Source organism: Gekko japonicus, unplaced genomic scaffold, assembly GCF_001447785.1.
Source record: "Gekko japonicus isolate JY-2015 unplaced genomic scaffold, Gekko_japonicus_V1.1 scaffold848, whole genome shotgun sequence".
Taxonomy (NCBI): Eukaryota; Metazoa; Chordata; class Lepidosauria; order Squamata; family Gekkonidae; genus Gekko; species Gekko japonicus.
Window position 1 is genome coordinate 77250 of NW_015170299.1, and position 17439 is coordinate 94688.

The 17439-nt window shown below is 43.5% G+C and overlaps 1 protein-coding gene across 1 annotated transcript in view; it reads right to left on the reverse strand.

The window, feature by feature from the left end:
• KATNBL1 (katanin p80 subunit B-like 1) overlaps positions 1-17229 on the reverse strand; it is a 35381-nt gene extending 18152 nt beyond the window's left edge. Inside the window, exons 1-2 of the mRNA XM_015417935.1 lie at positions 17005-17229; positions 2803-2930 (exon numbers count right to left, since the gene is read on the reverse strand). Of these exons, the coding sequence (XP_015273421.1) occupies positions 2803-2916 (114 nt within the window). The 5' untranslated portion in view covers positions 2917-2930; positions 17005-17229. The remainder of the gene's footprint in view (positions 1-2802; positions 2931-17004) is intronic.
• Positions 17230-17439: the final 210 nt, after the last annotated feature.

Sequence of the window (17439 nt, forward strand, 5' to 3'; positions counted from 1 at the left end):
GTTGGACCAGGTGGGAGGCACAGCAGGTTCCTGGCACTGGGCAGGGGAGTGTTAAATGGGGGTGTACCGATGGAAGCAGGAGCAGCAGGAAGTTGGGAATCTTGGGATGTGGAAGGGGAGGATGTATCACCCCCCCTCCAAGTCACTGCCATCACTATCCCCCCTTCCAAACAGAGTTCTGTGCTGCAGCTTAGGTGGCCACGCCAAAAACTCTTGAGAGGCAGTTGAGACCCCATAGATGTGGAAAGAGCAGGGGAAATGGGTGCCAGGACCCCCAACAATGTGCTGGGGATGTCCTCCACTGGGGGGGGGGGAGGCTGTGCTTGTTGCCCACAACCACTTGGCACAGGGTGATGACACCTTCCCTTGGCCATGAGCACAACCCCTTCCACCCCCTCTCATGATGCTGAACACCTGACCAAGCAAGCACCCAACCCAATCGCAGCCTGGTTGGGTCAGCTGCCAGAGAGGGAAACAGACACACCAAAAGGACAGCAGACAGACAGGCACAGATTAATGGCCCCCCAGAGGAGAAGCAGGTCAGCTGGGGGGAGGTTTCAAACTAGGTGTGGAGTGCTGGGCACTAAAATCACCCCAAGACACTCCCCAGGACTGGAACAAGTCCCCTAAGGCAGGGTGGGTGTGGGGAGGCACACTGACAAACACAGATCACCCCCCCCCCCCGAGGAGAAGCAGGTCAGTAGAGAGGGGTTCAGATGAAGAGCTGGGAATAAAGGGAAGTCACCCCAGTAACTCTGGAACAAGTCCCCCAAGGCTGGGTGGGTGTAGGGAGGCAGACTGACAAACACAGATCACACCCCAAGGAGAAGCAGGTCGGGGGGGGGGGTTGAAAGGGAGAGCAGTGGGCAGTAAAGACAAACACAGATCCCTCCAAAACAAAAAGCAGCCCACTGTGTTTGGAGGGGGGGGATGAAATGGCAGAGAATTGTTGAAGCCCCCCCAAGCAGCCTGAAAAAAATACCCAAAGATCAATTCCTTGTCTTACTGCAACCCAAAGTGGGGGGAGGGTGAAATAAAGTGAAAAGAAAAAGGAAGGGAAACCACCAAGGAAGGAGACAGCAGGAAAATCCCACTAAACAAATATGCTACGTGAAAGAAGAATTCAATCCCAATTTCTCCACACTTTGCAGCAAACAAACAAACTAATCACAACACAGAGGACAAAGCAAAGCCCCCTGGCCCCAATTGAGTAAGTTAGCTAAGCAATCCCTCCACCACGCCCAGCAGCAAAGCTCTTTCAGGAGTAAATCCTCTCTGCCCAAAACCACAACACCAACAAAGGGAACACGTGCCTGTCCTACACTTACATAGATCTCAGTCCCCTTGCGACAAATGGAAACTCCGTTATTGACAGGCAGGGTCCCTATTTGTTTCCAAGGCTGGAAAACACCACCCCCACCACTGTCTACTGTTTTCATGCTAGAGTTTCTGGGTGGGTTTTGTTTTCAAAACAGCCCTGAAACACACCCAAAAGCTTGCAGATTTCTTTGGAGACCATATGCAATGCCGAACGTCACCTCCCGAGCCCTGATCGGGCCCAAATTCGACCCAAATCTTGGCTCGTCAAGTGGTTCATGCCCATCCCTATTTACAACTTTGGGACTAGTAACAGTCCCAGATATCTTACTGTCAACTGGATATAGCATGCAGAATTTATGTTTCAGAAATATTTCCAGATAGATTTAGCTGTTATTTTCTGTATGTTAGCCAACACTAACAGCCAGCCCGAGTGTATTCTTCAAAAATCTGTCATCACTGTATCTAACAGTAAGGTGGCTGGCCCATGTGCCAATGACAAAAGCAGCAGTTCTAGGATTCCCTCAGACAAAGCAGGGGACCCCCTCATTGCTCAGATGTAACAAATTCTGAAAACCAAGCTGAAGTGTGATCCGTATAACTGCCTGCATGATTAAGTTAGAGGCAAGACACACTGGACAGTTATGTTCTTTACAATACATTGGCTCTATATATTGAGGCCCAAAAGTCTCAAAATTATGGGCAGCAGTTCCCAACCAATCCTCTTGGCACCTTCTTCTACTCATAAAAGTTTGGAAGTTACAATATATTCGGCTTCTGGCTTAATGCCTTTGTGTGAAGCTATAATTATGTGCCATTTTTTTTAGGAGAATTGGTGTGTTTGGCAAAAGCTGTACATAAAGTAAGAAGCAAGTACTGGTCACATAAAGCTCACACTGACTTTAATAATGCATTACAATGAATGCATGATGGGATGTGGAATGAAATCTCCTTTCAGCCATAAGGCTCACTGGGCAACCTTGGACCTGCCATATACTCTCTCAAACTAACCTAGCTTGTTATGAGGAGAGAACCACTTATGATGTAATGAGCTCCTCTCACAGAGAGGGTGGGATAAAAAGGAGATCAACCATTAGTGTGATGTGTTTGCAGAACTGATATTCACGTTGATGTACAAGCTAGAATTAGACTACAAACTATATATTCTAGATGAGAGTCTAGACTGAATACTATAGTATGCTGTACAATATCTTCATGTGAGCCGCCCTGAGCTTTGGGAGGGCGGGATATAAATCAAACTAATAAATAAATAAATAAATCTAGGACACCCAGGTTTGAATCCCGGCTCTGCCACGTAAGCTTGCTGTGACCCAGTCACACTGTCAAACCCTAACATGCCACATATGTTTGTTATGAGATAAAATGGAGGAGAGGAGAATGACATAAGCTGAGCTGGGTCCCCATTGGGAAGAAAGGTGGGGGTATAAACGCAGTAAAGAAAAAAAACCAACTGAATAAACTTACCTCCTTCATGTTCTCATTAATGAAATGAGAGCTCCTTTTTCTACGGAGATCAACAGGACGACCCTCAAGGTACAATAGGTTCTGTTTTCTAACATTTTGGGCTTCAGATGCCATACTATCTAAAATCCCTGTTTCCAAGACAAACGAACAAAAGTTACTGTACAGGCAAACATTTACATTTTGAAAGTCTTTAAAATTGGCCAGTATTGAAAACCACAATATGTCATTAGCATACTCGTGAAAAACCACAGAGCACAGTAACCACTGAAGCGTACAAAGCTGCACACACATTAGTTGTCTACAGTTCAATGCCTCAGGGTTCACTACACCCAACATGAAAATGAGTTTCCCTACCAGTGATTTAGTCCCGTGTGAAAATCTGAAGTTTCTACACTTCCTAGATTTTCACTGGAAAGAGTAATTTTTATTTCAAAACTTCTATCCTAACTTACTACCCTATGAGGAAACTCAGGGCAGCTTACAAAGCGAATATAAAACTAAAAAAACCCAAAACCAAATATTAGCTTGATCTATACATTGTAATATCAAATCCATAGATGAATACTACCAACAATTACTAGTTTGAGGCTTCTGTGCTGCTAAAGTTATTTGTGCCACTGGTGCCAAGGGATGTGGTCACATTTAAACAAAAAGTTATGAGATTTAGTCATGACTAAACTTTAGGTGGAAGCAGGGGTCATTTCCTGCAGGAGTGCACAGGAGCAGAGTTCCGCAGGTAAAGAGCCCAGGGGGCAGGCACATGCAACAAGCCCCACCCCCTGCTCCCAGCAGCCCTCAGTCAGAGCAAGAAGCAGCCCGGTAAGTTGCAGAGCTCCCCCTGGGTCCAAAACAGTCCAGTGGCACCTTTAAGACCCAGTTTTATTCAGGTACAAGCTCTCCCTCCTCTGCAAAGACAGATCTGCACGTTCCTTCCCCCCCTCTAATAGGTAGCAATCCAAAACAGTCCAGTGGAGCCTGAGCAGCGGGTGTTGCCTTCTGACACACTTCCAGTGATGTCAGGGGTGTGGCATATGCAAATAAGTTATGCTAATGAGTTATGCTAATGAGCTCCTGCACCTCTTTTTCTACGAAATGACCCCTGGGTAGACGTCAGTAATTCTCTGAAACAATATAATTATAGAAAAAAATTCCCCACAACAATGTAGCTGGAAATTTTATATTACTGTTATATTTTTAGGGAAAGTTTTTCTTCCCTCTATTATGGGTTTCCACAAAAGAACAGCATTAACCCCTTCCCCCGACAGGAATCCAGGTCAATACAATACCATTTTCCAAATATCAACGCATGCACAAAACTAACGAAAGTACAAGCATATCTAGTATGCAGTCCCTGCAGGCTCATCGTATATAAAAGGTCAACAATATCGGTGATCAATGCTCTTTGATTACCTCCAGATTAGGTTAGATTATGTAATGTGCTTTATATGGGGTTACCTTTAAAAACAATTTGGAAACTTCAACTCGTCCAAAATGCAGGAGCCAGGCTACTATCGGGGCGGGATACAGGGATCATAGCACCCCAGTGCTGAAAAATCTGCACTGGTTGTCCATTGGTTTCAGGACACAATTCAAAGTACTTGTTCTTGCCTTTAAAGCCCTAAATGGCTGTAGCCAGGGTATTCGTGGGGTACTTGAAGGACTATGTCCTCCAATACTGTCCAGCCTGCTGGTTAAGACCAGCCCCAGAAGGAAGCCTTGTTCTTGGTGCCCTCGCCTTTAGAGGTGAAACAAGTGGCCAACACAGACAGGGCTTTTCCCAGTAGTTGCACCTCATTTATGGAATACCCATTCCCTTGAGGATCATTTGGCAACTACATTGTTTTCTTCTGGGGCCAGGCCAAAAAGTTTCTGTTCACCCAGGCTTCTAATTAAGGAGTTGATCTTTTAACAGCATTTTAGTCCAGAGACTTACTTTAACCTGTTGGTCTGTTTTTATGCTCTATGTTTTTATTTGGAGCTGAGTTTTAATGCTGAATTTTTATTAATGTTGTTTAATGTTTTGATTTTATTTTGTAAGCCATCATGGGCAGGTTCCTGGAGTGGTGGAATAACGTTTTCTAAATAAATATCAGAATGCAGTACAGCCTATTATTCTTGAATGGCATATTAAGAACATGCCTAACTTCTCTAGATAACAGAGCCTATTGAATATTTTATTAAGTTTACATTTTTAAACAGCATCACATCCCTGAATTTATTTAAAAGCTCATAAATTTTAGTGAAGACAACTGCTTCTCAAATCTTAAGCTCTTCCAGGATCCCCCATTAAATTTTGCCTCCCATACGTTAAATTCATATTAAAGTTGTACTTGATATTCATCAATAATTGGTATACCAAGGGTGTGCAATGAATACAATTTTATTCTTCCAATGGGTTGACTGTGCTAATTACATTTTAAAATTAATATAAGTAAAATTATAAACACTAGGTCCTCTGTTTATAAAACTAGCATTGTAATTAACTTCCTATCAAGGAAAATGAACCATAACTATTTTATGAGTTGGATCCATCTGTTTCTGCTGTACAAAAAGCAAATAGGGGGTCTCTTTTGACCCCAAAGGGCTATGCTGAGAATAATGGAACCTCCATGGACCATGTAATCTCCATGGACCATGTAAGACAGGGTCTACAGTAAGGAGAAGAATAAGGCTGAATTCAGCCAGCTTGCCCCCTCAATCTCACCTACAACTGAAACCTGATTTCACAGTTACATCTGATATGTTTAGAGTCATCACACACTGATTTTTTTACCCCATCATTTTGCCAATATAATACCCTTTGTCACTGCTCCTTACTAAAATTGTACATTTTATTGTTAACAATGATTGTCGGGATAAAGCCAGCTTTCATAGGTTACTGGTATAAATGGTATAAAGTTGCTTGAAGAAACTAAACTATTCATGAGAATCAGATATTTATTTGTAGAAGAATGTAAACTGTGGTGACACACATGGAATGGTTGGCATTCTTACCCAACCGCCCTGCCTGAAGACTTTACAAAGACGTATTAAGAATCTAGAGAGAGAGCTGCACAATCTGCCACTTCCAGAACTAAAGTGCTAGTCATCTTGTTTAGCAAATTAAAAGTTGTTTAGTCAAGCTACTTAGCTCAGCTGAAATCATCAGTTATTACATGAGTAATCTACTGAAGAGCCCTATGACCATCTTAAATTAGCTCTCTGGGATAGAACCCTGAAACCACTTACTTGTGTACAGTTGCCCAAGTAGCAAATGAAATGCAGAGAAAAGGCTTTTTTATATAATTTTTTTAAAAAAAACATTTTTATTGCTTTTTCTATTCTACAAACCTACAGGGTCAAGGGAAGGGAACAAGCTAAAACTACAAGTAGCAAGGATCATTAATACATAAATTCATGATAATCAATATTTCCCTATTACTCAAATAGCAATACATGAGAGTTAATACTATAAAAGTATAAAAGTATAAAGTGAGCAAACACAGTCTTGATTGGCTAAAGTGTGAGTTTCTTAGCTTTAAAATAACTTATTTGTAATAAACTTCAGACTTTCAAAATTACTCTCTTTTGCTTATTTCTTTCCTCTGTGCTTCTTATCAAAGTCCAGTCTAACTTTGAAAGGTTTAGGAGCAGCAGCCCCTATTTCTGCTTCCTGGTTAGAGGATTCTGCCGAGCTGTTCGCAGCACTGTCAGAACTTCCCCCCTTTTTATCTTCTTCTTCTGCATCTTTGTTGTCCTCCACTTTCTCAGATCCATCACTCGCTTTCTGTTTAGAAACAGAGTCAATCTTTTCTTTTTTCCCATTGTAGTTGAAGATAAGGCATTCTGGTAATATCTATCTGTATGGGGTGGTGTGATTTTGCAAAAACAGTGTTAAGTCTCTGTACTGTCTCCTTTTCCTGATCTCAAATGGAACGTCTTTTAAAACTTTGATTTGTTCTCCTTTGATTTTCAAGACAATTCCGTTTGTTGCCTTCAAAATTAAGTCTCTCATTGACCTTTTTGAGAATTTCGTGTATACTTCCCTGGATAGCTTGTTGGTTTTGTTTTGTATAAATTCTGGATAAGTATGATATACCATATCCATACCGCTTTGTATCACTTCCGCTGTTAAGCCTACCATGGGAGCGAGCTCTTCACTTAAAATCTCTTTCAGGTTCTCTCCTTTCTGTTCCAGAATGTTTTGAAATCTCAGGACATACCCTGATTTTTCCATTTGAAGAAGTAGCAATTGTTGCCTTTCAGAGATTTTTTCTTTTTCCACTACCTCCAGTTTTTGTTCAGAGTCTTTGGACTTAACGTCAACTTTTTTCCGCTTCTTTGTTAACTTCTCTGTTTTTTCTGAAGTTTCTTTAAGCTCCTTTTGCAACGTATCAACCTTGTCATTGAAGTTGGTCATCTAGTCCAGTAGGGGGCGCAGAGTTGCAGCAATCATTTTGGAAAAGTCTATGGTTACTTCCGGTTTAGTAACAGGAGACGATGTGCTGGTAGTTCCTGTTGTAAGTTTCAATTTCACCGCCATTCTTTCTGCTTGCCGTGTCATTGTTTACAGTGAGCGAAAAATTTCCAGAAGTCTCTGAACGTCTGGTAATAAGTGCTTTCTTGCTAATCCACAACACACTCAGTTAAAATCCGTTCCCTTCAAGCCGCCCTCTTAGTCCTCGCTTTTAACTCAGTTTTTTTTCGGGATCTAGATTCCCCTCCCCCTTCCACTTATTTGGGATTTTGGGGCGGCTTTACTCGGGATTTAGGTGGTTGCTCGCTAACTCGTGGATTCACTCCCATTTTTACGTGCACTTATGATGTAGAGAAGATCGTTTCATTTGGATCACTTGCGCGCACAGGCCGGTATGCGCCTCTAGGTGCCATTGCTGGCTCCGTGCCGCGGGAACCTATCAGGGCAAAAAGGAGCCTTGATCCCTTGGCATTCGCCTTGGGAGAGGCACCTCACGTGCCCCAGACTATGACCTCCTTACAAGGGGTCGCGAGGGTCCAAGATCAACTCGGACCCCTCCCCATCGGCACGTTTGCGGTCTGCTCACATCAGAGCAACGATGGAGCGCACCCGCCTGCAAGTCGCCAAAACCCGGAAGTCGAGAAAAGGCATTTTTGAAGTCTCCTGGAGTTTGATTGGGCTAGGGTAATGGCACCGGGGGGGTGTGTGTCCTGCCCTCCCCCTTGTGCTGTTCCAATGGCTGGGAAGGGAGAGTAATTCGCTCATTGGGGAAAGTAAGTTGAGACTGGGTTACCTGGACCCAACTTGTAGTTTGGCTCTAACGTACACACATCACAAATTACAAAGAATATCAATTCTTTCCTCCACCAAGACAGAAGACTTCCTGGTTTTCATCAAACCATGTTATTAAAAGCACTGGAGGTAGATGTCACAACAAATTGTGGTTTGATATAAACCAAGAAGCCTACAAACTTGGCACACAAGGGGAGGAAGAACAGAGTATGAGGATTCACTGTTTCATTCTCATCGTGAAAGAGCCAAAATTCTTGATGTATTAATTAAGCCATAGTGAGAAACCACATTCACACTAAAAACTTCTAAAAGAGCCAGTGTGCTATAGTGGTTAAGAGTGTTGGTCTGGGAGACCCAAGTTTGAATCCTCACTCTGCCATAGAAACTTGCTTGGTGAACTTGGACCAATGACACATTCAGCCTAGCCTACCCCACAAGAGTTGTTGTGAGGATAAAATGGAGAAAACAAGAACAATGTAAGACACTTGGGGGAAATGGTGGGATATAAATGACCTAATTAAATGAAAATGATATGTATTTCATCCACAGTGGCTTGGTACAGACATAATGCTGCCCAACTGACTTACCATTGTCTGCCCCTGACCCATTTCAATCTGGCTGCAGGCTTGGCTATGGGACAGAGGTGACTTCAAATGCTCTGGTGCATGATCTGTTTACAAATGAATGAAGGGAATACATCACTCCTGATCTTGCTTGATGTACCTGAGGCATCTGATACCAATGAACATGTGATCTCATGGAGATGCTCAGAGCTGAAGATGGCTGTATGCAGAATGGTTTTTGAATAGTTTCAAACTCTGACATAGCATACATAGAGGATGACTGTGAATTATACTGAATCATATGAGTAGAATCACACATGCGGGATCTCACAAGGATTATCCTTGATGCTCTTCAATATTTTTGTCCAGCTGCTTAATAAGATCAAGAGATTTAGAGTTGTGCGTTCCTATGCTAATCACACACAGCTCTATATTTCTTTAGAAAAGCCACCAGAAGCTTCTGTCTCCCTCCCTCCTGGACTACAGTTTTGAGACGCTGATCAGAGTGCTGAAAAAGCTAAAACTGAACCTAGATAAGATGGAGGTTCTGCTGGCTGGCAAAGCCTATGTTCTAGGGCTGTGCTGCCTGCTTTGGATGGACTTGGATTGGTTTGGACAGTCACTGTAGAGCTTAGGGGACTCCTCGATCCAGCTTTGCTGACTGAGAAGTAAATTAACGTAGTAGTAATAGCAAAGAATAACTTTTTCCAACTCTATCAGGCACACAGATTTGGACTCAGTTGACCAGACCATGATGTTCCATTGTAACCTCAGGGTTAGACTGCTCTAACAAGCTCTGTTTGGGCTGAAGGTAGCTAATGCAAAACGTAGGGACTATTCAGGAACATTCAATTTGTTTTAAGACCTGATTCAAGGTGCCATTGTTTACTTTTATAGCCCTTCAAGTCCTGAGACAAAGATACTTACAAGACCCCCTCTCCTTACATCAACCCAGGCATCAACTGTACTATTCAGTAGCTCTTACTAAACACACCTTCATACAGGTCTGTACAAACAGCTACAGCTTGGGAATTATGAGCTGTTTCAAAGGTAACCATGCAGTAGAATGGAATGATGGAGGATGTTAAATGATCTTCCTCCTTACTAGATCTGGAAGCTGATACAAGACAGAGCTTTTAAATCAACATCTGGTAGGACTCTTTGGCTGTATCCCTTGACAGGAAGGATTTGATTATTTGCTTTTTTTTTAAGGACCTCTTTGAGTCCTGAAATGGGGGAAAATATGACAAACATTTAAAAATAAATAAATAGGATGACAACTGGGTTTACTAATAAGGAAGAACCACAGTTTGGTGTAGTGGTTAAGTGCGCAGTCTCTAATCTGGGAGAACTGGGTTTGATTCCCCACTCCTCCACTTGCAGCTGCTGGATGACCTTGGGCAAGCCATAGTTCTATCAGAGCTGCTCTCTCACGAGCAGTTCTCGAAAGAGCTCTCTCAGCTCCACCTACTTCACAGAGTGTCTGTTGTGGGGAGGGGAAGGGAAAGGGATTGTAAGGTGCTCTGAGACTCTGAGTGAAGAGCAGGGTATAAATCCAATCTCCTCTTCTTCTATTCTAATGATGGGTATGCAATGCATCTCTTATGATATTCGGGAAGAAACTGACTATTTCGGACCTTGACAAATTTTCTTCATTTTTTGAGTCACCCCAAATATTCAGAAGCTAGACTTATTTTTCAGCCTTCGGCTTTGTATGTCTACTGAGAATCACCACCAGGCCCTTACAATAAGTGACTTCTGATCTAGGTGCCACAATGAAATCTCTAGGCACCACCACACCCTGGCTCCTGGGATCGGCCAAGCCCTGTGTGAGACAGGATGCTGGGGCTAGATGGACCACTGGACTGATCCAACAGGGCACTTGTTATGTTCTTAACTATGTTTCAGTAACACTGGCTGAAGTGCTAGCAGCAGAGGAAGTGAGAGTCACAACAGAATAAAGCCTCTGCAATAGTCAAAGAAAAGTATAAGGGGAACAGTGCCATGGGATCCAAGCCTATGTATTTATAAGCCTGCTTTATGTCCTTGCAAACACAGGGCCAACATGTCATCGTTAAATTTTACATTGAGAATATGACCATTTTTACCCTGTTATAAAGATTTTACATATAGGCAGACTTTTCAAAGAAATGGATAAAAAAAGCCAATTCACAGACTGCTTCAAGAATAATACAAGGAACCATCATGAGAGAAAAGACTTCAGAAAATGTCTGAAAACACACCCTACAGAGCAGTTTAAGTTGTTCCTCTAGTTACTTTTTGTGTTCTGGTAGCTTCCGCTTTTCCTATCATCAGGGATCTGAAGCTCTGTTTACCATTTTCTTTCCTGTCTGGTAGAAGTATACAGGTCCCCTGTGCTAACACCACACAGGAGAGAAGTTCAGGAAAATGACAACAACTTTTGGAAAGTACATAAAAATAGATGAAGCTGCATAACAAAAGTGATCAGGTGGCTTTCTCCACAACTTTAAGCACAGATCAATACCAATGGCTTCTGAAAATAGTTGGGAAGATTCTTGTCTAGCTTTGAAGCTGAGAATCAAACTAACAAGCTAGCTTTATACATGCTACCCCCCCCCCAATACTATAAAGTATGTGTTCTTAAAAATGTAGCCCCAGTCTGAAGACAGGTAGCCCCAAATCATGTGAAACTTTTGCTAACATGAAGCTGCTATTTCTCAACCTTATGAGCAGCTTCCAGTATGGATAGGACAGCATCTCAGGGGTGACTATTTGGCAAGCTGACTTAGAGGGAAATTTGATTTGCAGAAGACACTTACGGACTAAAGTATTCCTAAAATAAGAAGAAAAAATAGTAAAAATGTAAAGGACGGCAACAAGCAAATGGAAACAGCAATATTCTATGTACTTTTACAATTTCACCTATCAAATGTAGATCTACATTATGGGGAAGTTATGGCTATACATTGAAAAATATTTGCAACAAATGTTTTATGTGGCAGGTATTTCTAAAAACTTTCATCACCATGACTTAATGCTCAGTGTGCCATCATGAGTCACAAAGGACCTTCAACAGACTAATAAAGGAATGATGAACTTATTACCCTCTTAACTTAAAAATAACAAATCTTCATTGCTGCAATATATCAAACCACCTGACCTATACCTAGTCACAGCATCAGTTCTATCACTAGATGACCCAGAGCTAAAGAGGGGGGAAGCAGAACACTGTTAAAACTTGAGAAGGGGAAATCCCCCTGGAAATCAGAGGTTTTTTGCTCACATAATCACCATTGGAATAAATGGGCCATCAAAGAATGAAAGTAATCATCTTGCCCTAAAGGTGCTGTTTAATGTTTCAACCGACCTCAGAATGATAGATGAACCACTGACATTTAGGTGGGCCTTTAAAAACTATACTATACCTATTTGGAGTTCCAAAAAGGGATCCTACCATCCAATAAAACATTCAGACAAAATCTGATGAGGTTGTAGTACCAGAAACTCTTGATACTGCTGTTCAATAAGGGAGCCAACAGGAGTCTGGGATCTTATTAATGTCTTCTCTGGTAAAGAACCGCTACAGTTAATCCAGTTTAAGTGAGGACAGTATTCAACTGATCGAAAATAATTCCCAGTATTCTGTAAAAAAAAGAGTTATGTGACCACATCAGAGACTATCTCATCTAAGACTGACCACCTCCCTAGGCCTTGTTTAATGATATTGGGAGCACTATCAGCCAAGGATGTCTCTACTTGACAGGCTACATCCAGAAGAGACAACCTACTTGAGATAGTAACTTTAAATTCAGGATGCTTAGGCGGAATCAGAAAAATCTTCAATTCTACTTTATTTAGAGGTCTGTGTGGTCAGTGACGCAGTTGACTCTCTAGGATTCTTACGTACTCCCCTCCCAGTAAAAAGCAGGTAATAATCGAGGAACCAGGGTAAATCAGCATGAACTGGGACAATATATTAAGACAATTAGTTCCACTATTAAACTGAACCATCCCTGCACACTCCAAGAAGTCAACCCAAGAATGCTGCAAAAAAGATTTAAATTGGGTGATCCTCCTATTTTAACTGAAGAAAACTACCAGTCACTACCTCTCAGATTACAGTGCTGTTCCGAGGATAAATTGATGGAACCAAAGCCCTAACTCCCATGCGTGCTGCCCAGAGCTCCCTGGAGAATGTGAGGAATTACCTGCACCAAACTAGAATTGACACACAACAATAGGGAACACCTTTATTAAGACTAATTAAGAGTTCAAAGTTGCCTGCCATTCAAACCCATTGAAAATCCCTGGCAAACAAGGGGGCTCACTTTTAACTCCTGAAGATCTCCAAGGAGGCAGCCCATCTCACCTCTTCTGGAAGCCCATTCCACAGAGCAGGAGCCATGATGGAAAAGGACCGGGCACTGGTCAATGCCAGATTGGCCACCCTAAGTGATGGGATAGCCAAGGGATGGCTGCCTGACAAATGTACTTGGAGCACAGGGATATATGGAAGGAGTTGGTCCTTTGAATATGCAGGTTCCAGATCATGAATGGCTTTAAAGGCCATAACAAACAGCTTGTGTTGAAGTGAGAAACAGACTGGCACCAATATAGCTGTTTCAAAATGGGTAACATATGTTCCCAGTGGCTAGCCCCTGACAGTAGTCAGGCTGCCACATTCTGGATAAGTTGTAGTTTCCAGGTTTTCTTCAAGGGCAAGCCCATGTGGAGTGTGTTACTGTAATCCAACCATGAGATTACACCAGCATGAATCAGCATGGCCAGATTGGCTGAGTCTTGGGAATGAGAGAGCTGGAGAAAGAGATGCAGATGACAGAAGGTGCTCCTGGCCACTCTATCAACCCACTTTTCAAACAGCAAGACAGGGTCCAAGCCAGGTGGTCAGTAGCTACAGTGGGGCATTTCAGGGCCCATCCCTCCAACTTCCTGCCAAGGCCCCACCAGTTTCCCTCCATCCCAGCCCCCCCGACTCTCTCTGGGCCTCCTGGAGGACTCTCCCCTGCTGCCCCTTCCCCAAGTGGGGCTTGCTCAAAGTGACTTCTCCACCTGCCAGTAGCCACACCGACTCCATCCCAGGCTGGTGGTTGGGGGAGAGAGGCTGTGGGTCCCGAGCTGGCAGGCGGCTATGCTCGCTTTGGCTGGCTGGCAGGCAGCTCTCTGAGCGGGTGAGCGCACCAGTGTACTCTTCCACTGCCTTGACCTGCCACCTGCCTGCCTCACCCAGCCCCTGTAAAAGAGAGAACAGTGGTTGGTTGGTGCCCTGCATGCTGGTAGGCCGGGCTTGCAACTAGCCAATCCGGTGGAAGAAAAAAAAAAGTGGCCACCACATTAGAGGAGACACTGCCTGCTTTTCAAGCATGCCTGCTGGATTTCAGCCACCCTCCATCTCCGTAGAAGAAAGGGAAGGCATCTGCTCTGCCTGCCGGCAGAGCACCAACCAAGAAAGCCATAGGCGGACCTGATGCCAGCCAGCCAAGGGCATTTTGGGAAGCTTCCCTTTGGAATTACTGAATGAGTGGGGGGGAGGGGTCCAGGCTGGGGAAGCTTTAACTTTAATCAACTTGGGGCCCCCTAAGAAATTTAAATGCCCCCCGAAAAAGGAAATCCTGGCTACAGGCCTGCTCCAAGCTCTTAACCTAGTCTGTAAAAGCCAATGTCTCTCCATCTAGGACAAGTGAATTCAGTCCCTCTAGAGCACCAGCCTTCCTGGATTCAGTTTCAACTTTATCTTCCTCAGCCACCTGACTATAGCCTCAAAGCACCAGTTCAGAACCAAGACAGACGGCTTGGATAATGAAACTGGTTGCATTTACTTGGATTATTTTTAGTTACTGCTGCTGGAGGAATCGACAGAGTGCTTGAAGAGAAACAGCCAAACATAATGCCTTAATCTGCACCCTACCTGTTTATAATATTTAACTGAAGTGGGCCCAGGGGGAGATAAATGGCTAATTACATGAGGGAGTTCTGACCATCTTGTAGGAGACTATTGTTTGGCAGCCTCTTTAAAAACTTTCCTCAGAGCCAGATGGCTTTAATATCTATGACTATTTCAGTAGCCTTTTATGTTTGGACTAGGTATTTTAAGGTGGTGATGGCTGCTCTGCTCAACTTCAGGACATACTGGATGACCCTAACCTTCTAAATTTATTTGAATCTGGCTTGCAACTGGAATGGCCCTGAAACAGGATGCCTCATACTGTGAGAATGACTGGGGGAATGCCCTAGATCTCTTGGTGTGTTTCTGTAGCAACAGCCACAATATTCTTTTGGATTATCCGTCTGGATCAAGTGTTTTCAAGCCCACCTGACAAATAGATCCCAGAAGGTGGTACTGAAGAACAATGGTTTCATGGCATGATTCTTTTTCAATTGCGTTCTACAGAGTCCCTCTTTCAAATATTTTTAATATCTATGTGAAACTACTAGCTTAAGTATCATTGATATAGTGATGCCAAGATACCCTTTTCCTTTCTGCCCAAGTCAAGGAGAGTCAAGCTGATGTAGTGAATAAGTACCTGGAGCTGATAAAAGACCAGAGGAGGACAAATAAACCAAAATTCAGTCTAGATATGATGGCCATTTTGTTGACCAATGGTCCAATACAAGGAGATGTTAGCTGGCATACTCCTGATAGCACTGCTCCCCCCCCCCCCAATAACAATTTGAATTCTGGTGATGCTGCTAGATCTGTTTATTATTCTGGACACTCGGGCATGAAGGCTCTTTCATCAGTTTATACTAGCATAACAGTTACAATCTTTCCTGGCCAAAATTATTAATGTACTACAGAGCTGCCCTTGAAAATTGTTCAGAAACTTCAACAGGTTCAGAATATAACAATATTATTAAACTGAAGAGGCTCCAGAACTGAAAGATTTGCAATGGCCACTACAGCATCCCAGAAAAAAGTCAAGGGGCTAGTTCTGACACAGTCAAAGGTTATCATCTGGAGTAGGACTATCTTCTCCCAACTAATGATGAAGATCAAGTACCTCTTTAAAAGGGTGAGCTCGGGCTCACCTGACTGCCCAGAGCACAATTGTTATTCTCCACAGATCAGCTGGAGTTATTTACAAACCTGCATTCAAATACCACTACACCACAATGGCATCCCATTGAACTCAGCACCCTGCCCAACATGCTTAAAACCAGGATCAGATGAAAACTCCAAATGATTACCTTCATTCACACCCTCTAACATGGTGAATGGGGTGATGGGCCTCAGTGAGCAAGGTAACTCTCATAAGGTTTTGTGTTTGACCTACATATCAGAGCTTGCAGAATTCTCATACAGCTCTATACTGCTTGCATTTGAATAAAAACATGTAAATCCTAAACTTTAAAAAGTGAATAGAATGTCAAAGCTACACAGCTGATTCAGATGTATAACTGCAATAAGGAAATGAAGATGGGAAAGATGGAAAGTCACTTGTCAATATACAAATACTTCATATGCTGTGTTACACTTTAAAACATTATTAACATAAATATTTTCCTGAGATTTAAATGGCTCCATGTCACAAATCACTGAGCTAACAATTTGAAATCTACTGGATGCATCCAGTGTAGCTGTTATCTGGTTTTACAAACATACCTTCTGTTAAAAATTATCCAATAATTTCTTCAAAAAGCCCCAAATTAACCAAACATTTTGTTTTTCTCTAGCAGTAACAGCAGCCAATGAACTTCAGAGTTAGTAAACAACCTGTTGCAGGTTTAACTTCCCTTACAGAGATGGGGCATTCAGAAACACCTTCAATACCGCTGATGTGTTCATTTCTTTTTATAGAAAAACAAAACCATCACCAGCCTTTTTTTTTTGTATAATCACACGATACTGAACAACATTGTTTTAGCAAGCACTTTGTTCTTATTAAAAACATTTCATATTCATCTGGTTTTTGTAGACAGAGAACTCATTGGGGGAAACTTCTGGTACCATCTCACGTACTTCTGCATCTCAAGAGTAAGTTTAATACCTGGGATGGCATATTTGATTTAAGGCTATACTGTTTTCGAGATAAAACTTCGCAGAGAGTACTTGCTGGGGATACTATCCTGTTCCGACACAGGTGTAGCCTTCCCAACAAGTACTAGACAGGTAGAGACTAGCCAACTCCATCCCCGCCCATGAGAACTCCTCCTCCTAACAGGAACAGCAGGCAATGGGCCTCCGCACCCAGGGACACCTCAGGAAAGAGAAGGAACGAGAAAGAAGCATTCCCCTCCCTTTCCCCCCTCCCCAGCTAGGTCCTCAAGCATAGTCTGACCCTGTGGTCGGCACTGAAGCAGAGAGGGAAACAGCACCATGTGAATGGAGTGGCCTGGCCTCACCACCAGAGAACAAGTGAAGGAAGTCCCGCGGCCCCGGCGGCGACTCACCTGCTGCCGCTCATGGTCCAGCGCCGCTACCGTAGCTGCTACTGACCCAGCCTCAAATGGAAGCCGCCGGATCGGGCAGCGGAGGAGTCCTAGCGCCGGGGCCCACTCAGCGTAGCCAGCGCCATTCAAACTCCACCGCGCTGCATGCTGGGACCGGAGGGTCGGGTAAGCGGGTGAGGCGCGTACGCGCTCTCTCTCTCTCTTTCCCCGCCTCCTCCTCTTGGTTCGCTCCAGTCACATCCGCGCACGCCCAACGGCCCAGGTCTTGGCCCTTGTGCCGCGCCCAGTTCTACCAAGAAAGCGGGTGTAGACGGGTGGTGTGGATTGCGAGGAGGACGCCCGGCTCTTCCCCAGGCCCACCGTCTCGTCAGTCTCTCCGCAGTTCTGTCGGAACAACGGGGGGGGAGTGGGATCGCCCTCTTCAAGCGAGCAGGT